General features: G+C 43.9%; 1 protein-coding gene across 2 annotated transcripts in view; it reads left to right on the top strand.

Moving 5' to 3' along the window:
- The window catches only part of dnah12 (dynein, axonemal, heavy chain 12), a 284,710-nt gene extending 268,845 nt beyond the window's left edge, over positions 1-15,865 (top strand). For both annotated transcript variants that reach the window (XM_043708118.2, XM_087994328.1), the window contains 3 exons: positions 4,763-4,854; positions 5,003-5,070; positions 15,318-15,865. In XM_043708118.2, the coding sequence (XP_043564053.1) occupies positions 4,763-4,854; positions 5,003-5,070; positions 15,318-15,508 (351 nt within the window). In that variant the 3' untranslated portion in view covers positions 15,509-15,865. The remainder of the gene's footprint in view (positions 1-4,762; positions 4,855-5,002; positions 5,071-15,317) is intronic.
- Positions 15,866-16,166: the final 301 nt, after the last annotated feature.

The following is a 16,166-nucleotide window of genomic DNA, read 5'->3' as shown; positions in this document are numbered from 1 at the left end:
CAATGCTCCAGGGAAAACAGCCCCAGCCTGTTCAGCCTCTCCCTATAGCTCAAATCCTCCAACCCTGGCAACATCCTTGTAAATCTTTTCTGAACCCTTTCAAGTTTCACAACAGCCTTCCAATAGGAAGGAGACGAAAGTGCAAGCAATAATCAAAAAGTGGCCTAATCAATGTCCTGTACAGCTGTAACATCACCTCCCAAATCCTGTACTCAATATTCTGACCAATTAAAGAAAGCATATCAGACACCTCCTTCACAATCTTATCTACCTGCGATTCCACTTTCAAGGAGCTATGAACCTGCACTCCAAGGTCTCTTTATTCAGCAACACTCTCTAGGACCTTACCATTAGTGTATAAGTCCTGCTAAGATTTGATTTCCCAAAATGAACACCTTGCATTTATCTGAATTAAACTCCATCTGCCACTTCTCGGCTCATTAGCCCATCACATCAAGATCCTGTTGTAATCTGAGGTAACCTTCTTTGCTGTTCACTACACCTCCAATTTTGGTGTCATGACAGATTAGATTAGATTACGTTACAGTGTGGAAACAGGCCCTTCGGCCCAACAAGTCCACACCGACCCGCCGAAGCGCAACCCACCCATACCCCTACATTTACCCTCTACCTAACACTACGGGCAATTTAGCATGGTCAATTCACCTTACCTGCACATCTTTGGACTGTGGGAGGAACCCGGAGCACCCGGAGGAAACCCACGCAGACACAGGGAGAATGTGCAAACTCCACACAGTCAGTCGCCTGAGGTGGGAATTGAACCCGGGTCTCTGGCGCTGTGAGGCAGCAGTGCTAACCACTGTGCCACCGTGCCGCCCGTCATCTGCAAACTTACTATCTGTTCCTCTTATGCTCGCATCCAAATCATGTATGTAAATGACAAAAAGTAGAGGACCCAGCACCGATCCTTGTGGCACTCCACTAGTCACAAGCCTCCAGTCTGAAAAGCTACCCTCCACTACCACCTTCTGTCTTCTACCTTTGAGCCAGTTCTGTATCCAAATGGCTAGTTCTCCCTTTATTCTGTGAGATCTAACCTTGCTAACCAGACTCCCATGGGGAATCTTGTCGAACACCTTACTGAAGTCCATACAGATCACTCTGCCCTCATCAATCCTCTTTTTAACTTCTTCAAAACACTCAATCAAGTTTGTGAGACATGATTTCCCATGCACAAAGCCATGTTGACTATCCCTAAATCAGTCCTTGCCCTTCCAAATACATATACATCCAGTCGCTCAGGATTCCCTCCAACAATTTGCCCACCACCAACATCAGGCTCACCAGTCTATAGTTCCCTGGCTTGTCCTTACTACCCTTCTTAAACAGTGGCACTACGTTAGCCAACCTCCAGTCTTCTGCCACCTCACCTGTGACTATCAATGATGGAAATATCTCAGCAAGAGGCCCAGCAATCATTTCTCTAGCTTCCCACAGAGTTCTTGGGTACACCTGATCAGGTCCTGGGGATTTATCCACCTTTAACCGTTTTAAGACATCCAGCACTTCCTCCTCTGTATACTGGACATTTTGCAAGGTGTCACCATCTATTTTGCTACTTTCTATATCTTCCATATCCTTTTCCACAGTAAATACTGACGCAAAATACTCGTTTAGTATCTCCCCCATTTTCTGCGGCTCCACACAGAGGCCGCCTTGCTGAACTTTGAGGGGCCCTATTCTCTCCCTAGTTACACTTTTGTCCTTAATATATTTGTAAAAACTCTTTGGATTCTCCTTAATTCTATTCGCCAAAGCTATTTCATGCCCCCTTTTTGCCCTCCTGATTTCCCTCTTAAGTATACTCTAACTGCCTTTATACTCTTCTAAGGATTCACTCGATCTATCCTGTCTATAACTTACATATGCTTCCTTCTTTTTCTTAATCAAACCCTCAATTTCTTTAGTCATCCAGCATTCCCTACACGTACCAGCCTTTCCTTTCACCCTAACAGGAATATACTTTCTCTGAATTCTTGTTATCTCATTTCTGAAGGCTTCCCATTTTTCAGCCACCCCTTTACCTGCGAACATCTGCCCCCAATCAGCTTTTGAAAGTTCTTGCCTAATACTGTCAAAATTAGCCTTTCTCCAATTTAGAACTTCAACTTTTAGATTTGGCCTATCCTTTTCCATCACTATTTTAAAACTAATAGAATTATGGTCACTGGCCCCAAAGTGCTCCCCCATTGACACCTCAGTCACCTGCCCTGCCTTACTTCCCAAGAGTACGTCAAGTTTTGCACCTTCTCTAGTAGATATATCCACATCCTGAATCAAACAATTTTCTTGTAAACACTTAACAAATTCCTCTCCATCTAAACCCTTAACACTATGGCAGTCCCAGTCTATGTTTGGAAAGTTAAAATCCCCTGCCATAACCACCCTATTATTCTTACAGATAACTGAGATCTCCTTCCAAGTTTGTTTCTCAATTTCCCTCTGACTATTGGGGGTCTATAATACAAGCTGGAAATGTGTTGCTGGAAAAGCGCAGCAGGTCAGGCAGCATCCAGGGAACAGGAGAATCGACGTTTCGGGCATAAGCCCTTCTTCAGGCCTGAAGAAGGGCTTATGCCCGAAACGTCGATTCTCCTGTTCCCTGGATGCTGCCTGACCTGCTGCGCTTTTCCAGCAACACATTTCCAGCTCTGATCTCCAACATCTGCAGACCTCACTTTCTCCTCAAAGATCTATAATACAATCCCAGTAAGGTGATCATCCCTTTCTTATTTCTCAGTTCCACCCAAATAACTTCCCTCGATGCATTTCCAAGAATATCCTCCCTCAGAACAGCTGTAATGCTATCCTTTATCAAAAACGCCACGCCATGCTCCCCTCCCCCCACCCCCAAAACCGTCATAGCATTTGTATCCTGGAACATTAAGCTGCCAGTCCTGCCCATCCCTGAGCCAAGTTTCTGTAATTGCTATGATATCCCAGTCCCATGTTCCTAACGATGCCCTGAGTTCATCTGCCGTTCCTGATGGGCTTTTTGCATTGAAATAAATGCAGTTTAATTTATCAGTCCTATCTTGTTCTCTACTTTGTCCTTGCCTGCCCTGATTATTTGACTCACCTTTGTTCTAAACTGTACCATTAGATTAGATTACTTACAGTGTGGAAACAGGCCCTTCGGCCCAAGAGGTCCACACTGACCCTCTGAAGAGCAACCCACCCAGACCCAGTCCTCTACATTTACCCCTTCACCTAACACTACGGGCAATTTAGCATGGCTAATTCACCTAATCTGCACATTTTTGGACTGTGGGACGAAACCAGAGTACCCGGAGGAAATCCACGCAGACAACGTGCCTGAGGCAGGAATTGAACCCAGGTCTCTGGCGCTATGAGGCAGCAGTGCTAACCACTGTGCTACCGTGCTGCTCTTTCCTCACTATCTCTCTTGTTCCCACCCCTCCACCTTACTAGTTTAAACCCTCCTGAGCAGCTCTAGCAAATCTCCCTGCCAGTATATTAATCCCCTTCCAATTAGGTGCAATCCATCCTTCTTGTACAGGTCACTTCTACCCCAAAAGAGCTTCCAATGATTCAAAAATGTGAATTATTCTCCCAAGCACCAGCTCCTTAGCCATGCATTCATCTGCTCTATCCTCCTATTCATGCCCTCACTAGTTCATAGCACCGGGAGTAATCCAGATATTACTGCTCTTGAGGACCTCCTTTTTAAATTTCTGCCTAACTGTCGGTAATCTCCCTTCAGAATCTCAACCTTTTCCCTTCCTATGTCGTTGGTTCCAATGTGGACAATGACCTCTTGCTGGCCCCCCCTCCCTCTTGAGAACATTCTGCACCCTCTCTGAGACATCCTTGGTCCTGGCCCAGGGAAGCAACACACCATTCTGATTTTTCACTGCTGGCCACAGAAACGTCTGTCTGTACCTTGGACTAGAGAGTCCCATAACATATTCGATCTCTTGGAACCCAACATACCCCTCATTGCATTAGACCCAGTGTCAATACCAGAAACTTGGTTGTTCGTGCTACGTTCCCCTAAGAATCCATCACCCCCTACATCTTCGAAAACAGCATACTTGTTTGAAATGGGGATAGCCACATAAGGCTCCTGCACTAACCACCTACCTCTCTTACCTTTCCTAGAGTTTACCAATCTATGTGACTGTATCTGTGACTTTTCCCCCTTCCTATAACTGTCATCCATCACATCCCCTTGCTCTTGTAAATTCCTCATTGCCTCTAATGTCTCTCGAACTGATCCATTTGATCTGGGAGGATTCACAACCAACGGCATTTATTGCAGATATAATCCTCAATAACCAGTAAACTCTCCCTAAACTCCCACATTCGACAAAAAGAGCATATCACTCTAATAAAGGCCATTTTTGCTTCTTTCAATCTAAGGACAAAAATCTGCTCCAGGTCAAGTTAATACTTATGACTTATATTTTAAGTTTAATCAAGAGACATGTCTCAATAAAACATATAATCAAGAAAGAACCCACTCTACTCAGTACAGCAGACTTATTGTAAGGCCACACTCAAAATATCCACTTATCTGTCTCTGTGCTGTGACCTCTCCCAAACAGGTTTCTCCAAAGATTAGTTTTGAATTTCACTGTTAATTTTCCCAGACGCACTCCGATGTCCAGCGATACATTCTGCTATTCTAATGATGATATTGTTAAAATTCATTGCATAATTGGAATCTTAGCTGTGTTTTTGGTTAAAAAACAGGAATTGAAATGTTTTATTTCTTTAGGTCCTGTCTACAGATACAGCAACAAAGTCACCACCAGATGGAGCTTACATTCATGGAGTGTTCCTTGACGGTGCCCGATGGGATCGAGAGAAGTATGCAGGAACAATCAAATTTGTTGAATTGCCCCAAATTGAAAATTATTTTAGCAGTATCATTGTAATTGTTTGGCCATTGTGTGAGATGTTATTGCAAATTTATTGTGATTTTTATTCTATAACATTATTTTCCCTGTCTTTGCAGAGGATTAATGGCTGAGCAATTTCCAAAAGTCCTCTTTGATTTAATGCCAGTTATCTGGATAAAACCAAGTGAGTAAATATGCTTTGATTTTTCTCAACAAAATTTCTCCCTTTTGGGCTTCTGTCATTTAAATCATGGATTGAATAACAACACAGGAAAATTTCTGACAGATATGTTTATATGCTGCTATCTCACAGCATAATTTAAGGCCATTTCCTAAACATTTGTCAAAACAATTATTTTTTGGTATGACATCAGTTTAAGTTAAAAATTACACAACACCAGGTTATAGTCCAACAGATTTATTTGGAAGCACTAGCTTTCAGAGCGCCGCTCCTTCATCAGGTGGTTGTGGAGGTTAAGATCATGCTCACAGAATTTATAGCCAAAGGAGTCCAGTGTCATGGAGATGTGATACAGTAAAAAAATTTTAGATCCAGACTTACACCTTTTATAATGAGATACGCTGGTTTTTGTTCTTTGATATGTAAATCCCAGATCTTCTTTTAAATTACCTTCTTAAAATAGCTCAGCTTTTTAAACAATAGGTGTCCCAATACTATGTCAGACTGACAAACTCTCTGTATAGTTTTATAGAGTTTTATATGGATTTATGCAGTTTTTGAGCAAAATAAAATGTAATTCTGCAAAAGATAAATTCACCCCATAGTGTGTGTGTGTGTGTGTATCGTGCAGTGGGGTCACCAGCAGTGTGACATGAATCCAGGGTCCTGGTTGAGGCCATTCACATGGGTACCAAACTTGGCTATCATCTTCTGCTCAGCCACTCTGCATTGTTGCTTGTCCCAAAGTCTGTCTTCGAGGAGGTTAACCGAAAGTCTGAGGCTGAATTTCCCGGACCACTGAAGTGTTCCCCGACTAGGAGGAAACATTCCTGTCTCATGATTGATGAGTGGTGTCCTTCCGAAGATACACAAAGCCAACATACCAGGACATCCCATCGTATCAGGTAATGGGACCCCATGTGAGAACCTCTCTGGCTATGTCAAAGGCATTTTGATCCCTATTACACAGGGGTCCCACCCAGCTTCTGTCATAACACTACAGATTTCTTACAGAAACTCAGCACCCACAGACCTGTCAAACCGGGAAGATTCCTTGTCACAAAGGACATTTCAGCACTCTACACCAACATCCCGCACGATGACAGCATCAGGGCAACAGCCTCAGTACTCAACACCAACAACTGTCAATCTCTGAGCACCATCTGCTTTATCCTTGACCAGAACATTTTCACCTTTGACAACCAGTTCTTCATCCAGACACACGGAATGGTCATGGGGACCACAGTTGTACCTCAATATGCCAACATCTTCATGCACAAGTTCAAACAAGACTTCTTTTCTGCACAGGACCTCTAACCAACACTATACACTATATATATTGATGACATTTTCTTCCTCTGGACCCATGATGAGGAGTCACTGAAACAACTACATGGTGATATCAACGAGTTTCATTCCACCATCAGACTTACCATGGACTATTTGAGTCATAGAGTCATAGAGGTGTACAGCATTGAAACAGACCCTTCAGTCCAACCCGTCCATGCCGACCAGATATCCCAACCCAATCTAGTCCCACCTGCCAGCACGCGGCCCATATCCCTCCAAACCCTTCCTATTCATATGCCCATCCAAATGCCTCTTAAATGTTGCAAATGTACCAGCTTCCACCACCTCCTCTGGCAGCTCATTCCATACACGTACCACCCTCTGTGTGAAAATGTTGCCGCATTGGTTTCTTTTATATCTTTCCCCACTCACCCTAAACCTATGCCCTCTAGTTCTGGAATCCTGACCCCAGGGAAAATACTTTGCCTATTTACCCTATCCATGCCCCTCATAATTTTGTAAACCTCTATAAGGTCGCCCCTCAGCCTCCGACGCTCCAAGGAAAACAGCCCCAGCCTGTTCAGCCTCTCCCTAAAGCCCAAATCCTCCAGCCCTGGCAACATCCTTGTAAATCTTTTCTGAACCCTTTCAAGTTTCACAACATAATTCCAATAGGAAGGAGACCAGAATTGCATGCAATATTCCAACAGTGGCCTAACCAATGTCCTGTACAGCCCAACTCCTGTACTCAATACTCTGACCAAAACAGGAAAGCATACCAAACGCCGCCTTCACTATCCTACCTGTGACTCCACTTTCAAGGAGTTATCAATCTGCAGTCCAAGGTCTCTTTATTCAGTAACACTCCCTCGGACCTTACCATTAAGTGTATAAGTCCTGCTAAGATTTGCTTTCCCAAAATGCAGCACCTCGCATTTATCTGAATTAAACTCCATCTGCCACTTCTCAGCCCAATGACCCATCCGGTCAAGACCTGTTGTAATCTGAGGTAACCCTCTTCGCTGTCCACTACACCTCCAATTTTGGTGTCATCTGCAAACTTACTAACTATACCTCTTATGCTCACATCCAAATCATTTATGTAAATGACAAAAAGCAGAGGACCCAGCACCAATCCTTGTGGCACTCCACTGGTCTCAGGCCTCCAGTCTGAAAAACAATCCTCCACCACCACCCTCTGTCTTCTATCTTTGAGCCAGTTCTGTATCCAAATGGCTAGTTCTCCCTGTATTCTGTGAGATCTAACCTTGCTAATCAGTCTCCCATGGGGAAACCTTGTCGAACGCCTTACTGAAGTCAATATAGATCACATCTACTGCTCTGCCCTCATCAATGTACTTTGTTACTTCTTCAAAATCTCAATCAAGTTTGTGGGACATGATTTCCTACACACAAAACCATGTTAACTATCCCTAATTAGTCCTTGCCTTTCCAAATACACGTACATCCTGTCCCTCAGGATCCCTTCCAACAACTTGCCCACCACCGATGTCAGGCTCACTGATCTATAGTTCCCTGGCTTGTCCTTACCGTCCTTCTTAAACAGTGTTCTTTAGTATCCGTCTCATTCTTGGACACATGCATCTCCATCAAGGGTGGGTATCTCAGCACCTCACTGCACCGCAAACCACGGATAATCTCATGCTGCTACACACTTCTATAGCTTCCACCATAAACTTATTTAAACAGCCAGGCCCTAAGGACAAGCTGTCTGCATACATAGGATCTGTTCAGATGAGGAGGAACATGACAGACACTTGAAAGTGCTCAAGGATGCCCTCAAAAGAACAGTGTATGATGCTCAGTCATCGACTGCCAGTACCAACATGCCACAGTGAGAAATTGTAATGAAGTCCTCAGGAGACAGACTCAGACTGCAACAGACAGGGTACCCTTCATTGTCCAGGACTTCCCAGGAGCTGAATGATTACATCATGTTCTTCGCAATCTGCAGCACATTATCGATGAGAATAGGCACTTTGCCCATACCTTCCCTGTGCCTCCACTTCTCACCTTTAAACAACCACCAAACCTTAAACAGATCATGATTCGTAGCAAACTGCCCAACATTCAGAACACCACCATACAACCCTCCTACAGAAGCCGCTGCAAGATGTGTCAGAGTATTGACATGGGTAGCACAATTTCTTGTGGGGACATCTCCCACCATGTACACAGTGAGAACTCATGTAACTTGGCCAATGTGGTCCATCTCATACGCTGCAGGCAAGGATGCTCAGAGGCACGGTACATTGGCGAGACCGAGCAGATGCTACAACAACGGACGAATGGACACCACACAACAATCACCAGGCAGGAGTGTTCCCTCCCAATGAGAGAACACTTTAGCTGTCTGGGATATTCGACCTTGGACTTTTGGGTGACCATTGAACAAGGCGGACTTCGGGACAAGCAACAACACAGAGTGTCTGAGCAGAAGTTGATAGCCAAGTTCAGTACCCATGTGAATGGCCTCATCCTGGACCTTGGGTTCATGTCACACTACAGGTGACCCCACTGCACCACACACACACACACACACACTCTTTCTCTCTCTCTCTCTCTCTAATATGCACACACATGCACCACCCGCACTCACACCGACACACACATCCTCTCACATATATACCCCATCATACTCACATACATACTTAACCAAGTTTACACCGACACACGTATACATACACACCCTATCAGATGCGCACAGAATCTGTCGCTCCTGCATGCGCGCACCTATAAGCTTATGGAGTGAATTTGTTTTTGCAGAATTACATTTTATTTTGCTCAAAAACTACATGGATCCATGCAAAACTCTGTAAAACTATACAGAGGATTTTTTGGCCTGACATAGCATTGGTACACAGACAGACTTCACACCTATTGTTTAAAAAGCTGAGCTATCTTGAGAATGTAATTTAAAAGAAACTCGAGGATTTACATATCAAAGAACAGAAACCGACACATAGAGTCATAGAGATGTACAGCATGGAAACAAACCTTTGGTCCAACTTGTCCATGCCGACCATATATCCCAAACCAACCTAGTTCCACCTGCCAGCACCCAGCCCATATCCTCCAAACCCTTCCTATTCATATACCCATCCAAATGCCTTTTAAATATTGCAATCGTACCATCCTCCACCACTTCCTCTGGCAGCTCATTCCATACACGTACCACCCTCTGGATGAAAAAGTTGCTCCTTAGGTCCCTTTTATATCTTTCCCCTCTCACCCTAAACCTATGCCCTCTAGTTCTGTATTCCCCCACCCCAGGGAAGAGACTTTGTCTATTTATCCTATCCATGCCCTTCATGATTTTATAAATCTCTATAAGGTCACCCCACAGCATCTGCGCTCCAGGGAAAACAGCCCCAGCCTGTTCAGCCTCTCCCTATAGCTCAAATCCTCCAACCCTGGCAACATCCTTGTAAATTTATTCTGAACCCTTTCAAGTTTCACAACATCTTTCCAATAGGAAGGAGACCAGATTTGCACGCAATATTCCAAAAGTGGTCTAACCAATGTCTTGTATAGCCACAACATGATCTCCCAACTCCTGTACTCAATACTCTGACCAAAACAGGAAAGCATACCAAACGTCCTCTTCACTATCCTATCTACCTGCGACTCCACTTTCAAGGAGCTATGAACCACACACCAAGGTCTCTTTATTCAGCTACACTTCCCAGAACCTTACCATTAAGTGTATAAGTCCTGCTAAGATTTGCTTTCCCAAAATATAACACCTCGCATTTATCTAAATTAAAATCCTCTACCACTTCTCAGCCCATTGGCCCATCTGATCAAGATCCCGTTGTAATCTGAGTTAACCTTCTTCGTTGTCCACTACACCTCCAATTTTGGTGTCATCTGCAAACATACTAACTATACCTCTTATGCTTGCATCCAAATCATTTATGTAAATGACAAAAAGTAGAGGACCCAGCACTGATCCTTGTGGCACTCCACTGGTCACAGGCCTCCAGTCTGAAAAACAACTCTCCATCACCACCCTCTGTCTTCGACCTTTGAGCCAGTTCTGTGTCCAAATGGTTAGTTCTCCCTGTATTCCATGAGATCCAACCTTGCTAATCAGTCTCCCATGGGGAACCTTATTGAGGCAATGAGCCAGAGGAAGGTGCCGGGCTGAGCGGGAGCGAGCTCCGGAGCTGGAGCCAGGATCAGGGGGGTCGGCAGCGGGAACGCAGGGAAACCAGGCGGCTCGGGCCGAGCGGCCGCCGGCAGCCCGAAAGGCCAGGAGGGGACAGGGTCCAAGGAGGAGGTATTGCGGGAGAGCAGCAACACACCTGAAGAACAGCGGTAGCCCCAGGGGGGATGTTGGGAAAAACGGGGGCAGTAAGGCAAGGAATGGCAGGAGGACAGGCAGCGGGGTCCAGGAGAAGGGGAGGGCGGCTGCTGGGGATAGCAGCAATGTCCCCAGCAGCAGAAGGGCCGCAGAGCTGAACAAAGTGCTGCGGAATGTGGTGGAAAACCTGACGATCAAGTCGGTGCAGAAATCCTGGGCATCGAGACAGGTCAATGAGGTGGTGAATCACTTACTGCGGTACATCCGGAAGGAATCTGGACGTTGTTTCACTGACATGGAAAAGTTATCGAGCAGCAGCTACTACGAGAACGTGAAGGTTATTAAATTCTTTTTAAAAGAAATTCATCTGCTGGTTTCCACCCTCTTTTCCCACCCTCTCCCAGATATTTCCCGCCCGCTGATTGCGCTTTTACTTTCATTTCCTCCGTGTTTGGGAGATGATCTGATGGGGAAGTGTCTTGGTCAGCCCCAGGGAACCTGATCAAGGTGGTGTACCTGCTCCCTTCGGTTGGATCTCCCCTCTTGGAGCAACTTGAGGCTGGAGTCTGGGTAATCCAAGATGGAGGATGGGAAAAATTCTGGCTGTAACAGGCTGCTCCTTTTTTTGAGGTTTTTTAGGTGTTGGAGGTGATTTCCTTGAATTCCAGGAGCAGCAATTGTTGTTTTATTTGCTGTTGCATTGTTTTGGAACTTTGAAAAATAAAAGTCAAAACAACAGCAGTTTTAAAAGGGAGATCGAGTGGATCGGTTGGAGAGACAGATAGAAGCAATGAGGAATTCGCAACAGCAACAGTATGTGATGGATGGCAGTTATAGGAAGGGAGGAAAAGTCTCAGATACAGTCACATAGATGGGTTAACTCCAGGAAGGGTAAGAGAGTGCAGGAGTCTTTTGTGGATATACCCATTTCAAACAGGTATGCTGTTTTGGAAAATGTACGGGGTGATAGATTCTCAGGGAAACGTAGCATGAACAGCCAAGTTTCTGGTATAGAGACTGGCTCTAATGCAATGAGGGGTACATAGGCTTCCAAGAGATCAATTGTGTTAGGGGATTCTGTAGTCCAAGATACCGACAGACATTTCTGTGGCCAGCAGCGAAAAAGCAGAATGGTGTGTTGTTTCCCTGGTGCCAGGATCAAGGATGTCTCAGAGAGGGTGCAGAATGTTCTCACGGGGGAGAGGGGCCAGCAAGAGGTCATTGTCCACATTGGAACCGAAAAGGTTGAGATTCTGAAGGGAGATTACAGAGAGTTAGGCAGAAATTTAAAAAGGAGGTCCTCAAGTGTAGTAATATCTGGGTTACTCCCAGTGCTACGAGCTAGTGAGGGCAGGAATAGGAGAATAGAGCAGATAAATGCATGGCTGAGGAGCTGGTGTATGGGAGAAGGATTCACATTTTTGGATCATTGGAATCTCTTTTGGGGTAGAAGTGACCTGTACAAGAAAGACGGATTGCACCTAAATTGGAAGGGGCCTAATATACTGGTAGGGAAATTTGCCAGAACTGCTTGGGAGGAATTAAACTAGTCAGGTGGGAGGGGTGGGACCCAGGAAGATAGTGAGGAAAGAGATCAATCTGAGACCGGTACAGTTGAGAACAGAAGTGAATCAAACAGTCAGGGCAAGCAGGAACAAGGTAGGACTAATAAATTAACTGCATTTATTTCAATACAAGGGGCCTAACAGGGAAGGCAGATGAACTCAGGGCATGGTTAGAAACATGGGAATGGGATATCATAGCAATTACAGAAACGTGGCTCAGGGATGGACAGGACTGGCAGCTTAATGTTCCAGGATACAAATGCTACAGGAAGGATAGAAAGGGAGGCAAGAGAGGAGAGGGAGTGGCATTTTTGAAAAGGGATAGCATTGCAGCTGTGCTGAGGGAGGATATTCCCGGAAATACATCCAAGGAAGTTATTTGGGTGGGACTGAGAAATAAGAAAGGGATGATCACCTTATTATAGACCCCCAATAGTCAGACGGAAATTGAGAAACAAACTTGTAAGGAGATCTCAGCTATCTGTAAGAATAATAGGGTAGTTATGAAGGAGATTTTAACTTTCCAAACATCGATTGGGACTGCCATAGTGTTAAAGGTTTAGATGGAGAGGAATTTCTTAAGTGCATACAAGACAATTTTCAGATTCAGTATGTGGATGTACCTACTAGAGAAAGTGCAAAGCTTGACCTCCTCTTGGGAAGTAAGGCAGGGCAGGTGACTGAGGCATTAGTGGGGGAGTACTTTGGAGCCAGCGACCATAATTCAATTTGTTTTAAAATCGTGATGGAAAAGGATAGACCAGATCTAAAAGGTGAAGTTCTAAATTGGAGAAAGGCCAATTTTGACAATATTCAGCAAGAACTTTCAAAAGCTGATTGGAGGCAGATGTTTGCAGGTAAAGGGATGGCTGGAAAATGGGAAGCCTTCAGAAATGAGAATACAAGAATCCAGAGAAAGTATACTCCTGTCAGGGTGAAAGGAAAGGCTGGAATGGATAGGGAATGCTGGATGACTAAACAAATTGAGAGTTTGATTAAGAAAAAGAAGGAAGCATATGTCAGGTATAGACAGGATAGATCGAGTGAATCCTTAGAAGAGTATAAGGGAAGTAGGAGTACACTTAAGAGGGAAATCAGGAGGGCAAAAAGGGGGCATTAGATAGCTTTGGCAACTCGAATTAAGGAGAATCCAGAGGCTTTTTACAAATATATTAAGGTCAAAAGGGTAACTAGGGAGAGAACAGGGCCCCTCAAAGATCAGCAAGGCGGCCTCGGTATGGAGCCGCAGAAAATGGGGGAGATACTAAATGAATATTTTGCATCAGTATTTACTGTGGAAAAGGATATGGAAGATATATACTGTAGGGAAATAGATGGTGATGTCTTGCAAAATGTCCAGTATACAGAAGAGGAAGTGCTGGATGTCTTGAAACAATTAAAGGTGGATAAATCCCCAGGACCTGATCAGGTGTACCTGAGGAGCCATGTTAACTATCCCTAATTAGTCCTTGCCTTTCCAAATACATGTACATCCTGTCCCTCAGGATTCCCTCCAACAACTTGCCCACCACCGAGGTCAGGCTCACCGGTCTATAGTTCCCTGGCTTGTCTTTACCGCCCTTCTTAAACAGTGGCACCACATTTGCCAACCTCCAATTTTCCAGCACCTCACCTGTGATTATCGATGATACAAATATCTCAGCAAAAGGCCCGGCAATCACTTCTCTAGCTTCCCACAGAGTTCTCTGGTACACCTGATCAGGTCCTGGGGATTTATCCACTCTTATGCTTTTCAAGACATCCAGCACTTCCACCTCTGTAATATGGGCATTTTTCAAGACATCACCATCTATTTCCCTACATTCTATATCTTCCATGACCTTTTCCACAGTAAATACTGATGCATAACACTCATTTAGTATCTCCCCCATCTCTTGCGGTTCCACACAAACGCCACCTTACTAATCTTTGAGGGGCCCTATTCTCTCCCTGGTTACCCTTTTGTCCTTAATGTATTTGTAAAAATCCTTTGGATTCTCCTTAATTCTATTCGCCAAAGCTATCTCATGTCTCCTTTTTGCCCTCCTGATTTCCTTCTTAAGTATACTCGTACTGCCTTTATACTCTTCAAAGGATTCACTCGATCAACCCTGTCTATACCTGAACATATGCTTTTGTCTTTTTCTTAACGAAACGTTCAATTTCTCTAGTCATCCAGCATTCCCTACACATACCAACCTTTCCTTTCATCCTAACAAGAATATATTGTCGCTGGGCTCTCCTTATCTCATTTCTGAAGGCTTCCCATTTTCCAGTTATCTCTTTACCTTCGAACATCTGCCCCCAATTAGCTTTTGAACGTTCTTGCCTAATACCATCTAAATTAGGTTTCCTCTCATTACAAAAGATGATAGTTTTAATCTAAGATTGTTTTCTGTATCACATCTCCATGACACTGGACTCCTTTGGCTTTAAATTCTGTGAGCATGATCATATACTTCACAAGTACCTGATGAAGGAGCAGCACTCCAAAAGCTAGTGCTTCCAAATAAACTTGTTGGACTATAACCCGGTGTTGTGTGATTTTTAACTTTGTCCACCCCAGTCCGACACCGACACCAAGATGGACAGGTAGAACAGGCCATGAAGGCAGTGCTGAGTTGGAAGGTTGGATCTGGGATAAGGTGGGGGGAGGGAAAATGAGGAAACTGGTGAAATCCACAGCTCCGCCCTCATGAGCTGTCCTACCTGTCCATCTTCCTTCCCACCTATTCGCTCCACCCTCCCCTCTGACCTATCACCATTACCCCCACCTCTTCCTCCGATCACACTCTCAGCTACCTTCCCCCCCCCCCACCCCCCTCCCAATTATCTCTCCAGTCCCTAGGCTCCCAGCCTCATTCCTGATGAAGGGCTTTTGCCCGAAACATTGATTCTCCTGCTTCTCAGATAGTGCCTGACCTGCTGTGCTTTTACAGCACAACACTTTTGACTGATGTTCCACAGCTAAATAAAAACAAAAAAAGGGTTTAAGTCGTGATCAATCACTTTTAAAATACATTGAATGGAGGACTCTGCATCTAAATTGAACTTTATTTTATTTGAAGATAAAAGAACACTCTTCAAGACTTCAAATGACTATGTCTGCCCAGTCTACAAAACAAGTGAGCGCAAAGGAGTCCTCTCTACCACTGGACATTCAACCAATTTTGTTATTGCTCTGCGTCTGCCAACAGATAAACCAGTTCATCACTGGATCAAACGTGGTGTTGCACTACTCTGTCAACTGGATGACTAAAATCAAAATTTTTTAAAGAAGATAAGAATTGCACTCAACTAGAACTCTGATTTTATATTTTTAACTTCAGTATACATCAGCCATAAGAGAGCACTTTAAAATAACATATCTCATTGTTAATCTTATTTTTGGTTTTGTTTAAGTCTTTTATAGTCTAATTTCAAATTAATTATCAATACAAAAGCAACCATATACTATATTGGAAAGTGATCTTTCTGCATTTTTTAATCTTCCTTAAATAATATGTAGGAGCAAATGAAATTGAATTTGCATGTTTATAAAGGAAATCTACACTTCAAATGTGAAAGAAAGATTAAATAAAGTATGTGATCTATATGCTTATATCACAAAAGCATATGTTAATATATTTTTAGATATATTTCAGATAATAATCCACAGCACCAAATGTTGATGTATATTTTGTTCCACAAATCCAGATGACACAAGTTTCAGTACAACGGTAGATGCTTTATTATTGGACAGCCGGCGAGAGATTCTCAATGTGCCCAAAAGTAGCTGTGCGTCTACTTGTGGTGACGCGTCTTCATGAATCTCTGCTGTACATACAAAAGCAGTACTTTCTATAGGAATAATACAAAATGTCTATAAGTCTCACATGGTTGATTGTCGTTAGATTGTTTAAGATGGGCAATTATAA

This window comes from Chiloscyllium plagiosum, unplaced genomic scaffold (genome assembly GCF_037043375.1).
Source record: "Chiloscyllium plagiosum isolate Xiang-an unplaced genomic scaffold, Cpla_swu_hap1 HiC_scaffold_14, whole genome shotgun sequence".
NCBI lineage: Eukaryota > Metazoa > Chordata > Chondrichthyes > Orectolobiformes > Hemiscylliidae > Chiloscyllium > Chiloscyllium plagiosum.
Note: the sequence above shows the minus strand (reverse complement) of the source record. Positions and strands in the feature narration are given on the sequence as shown.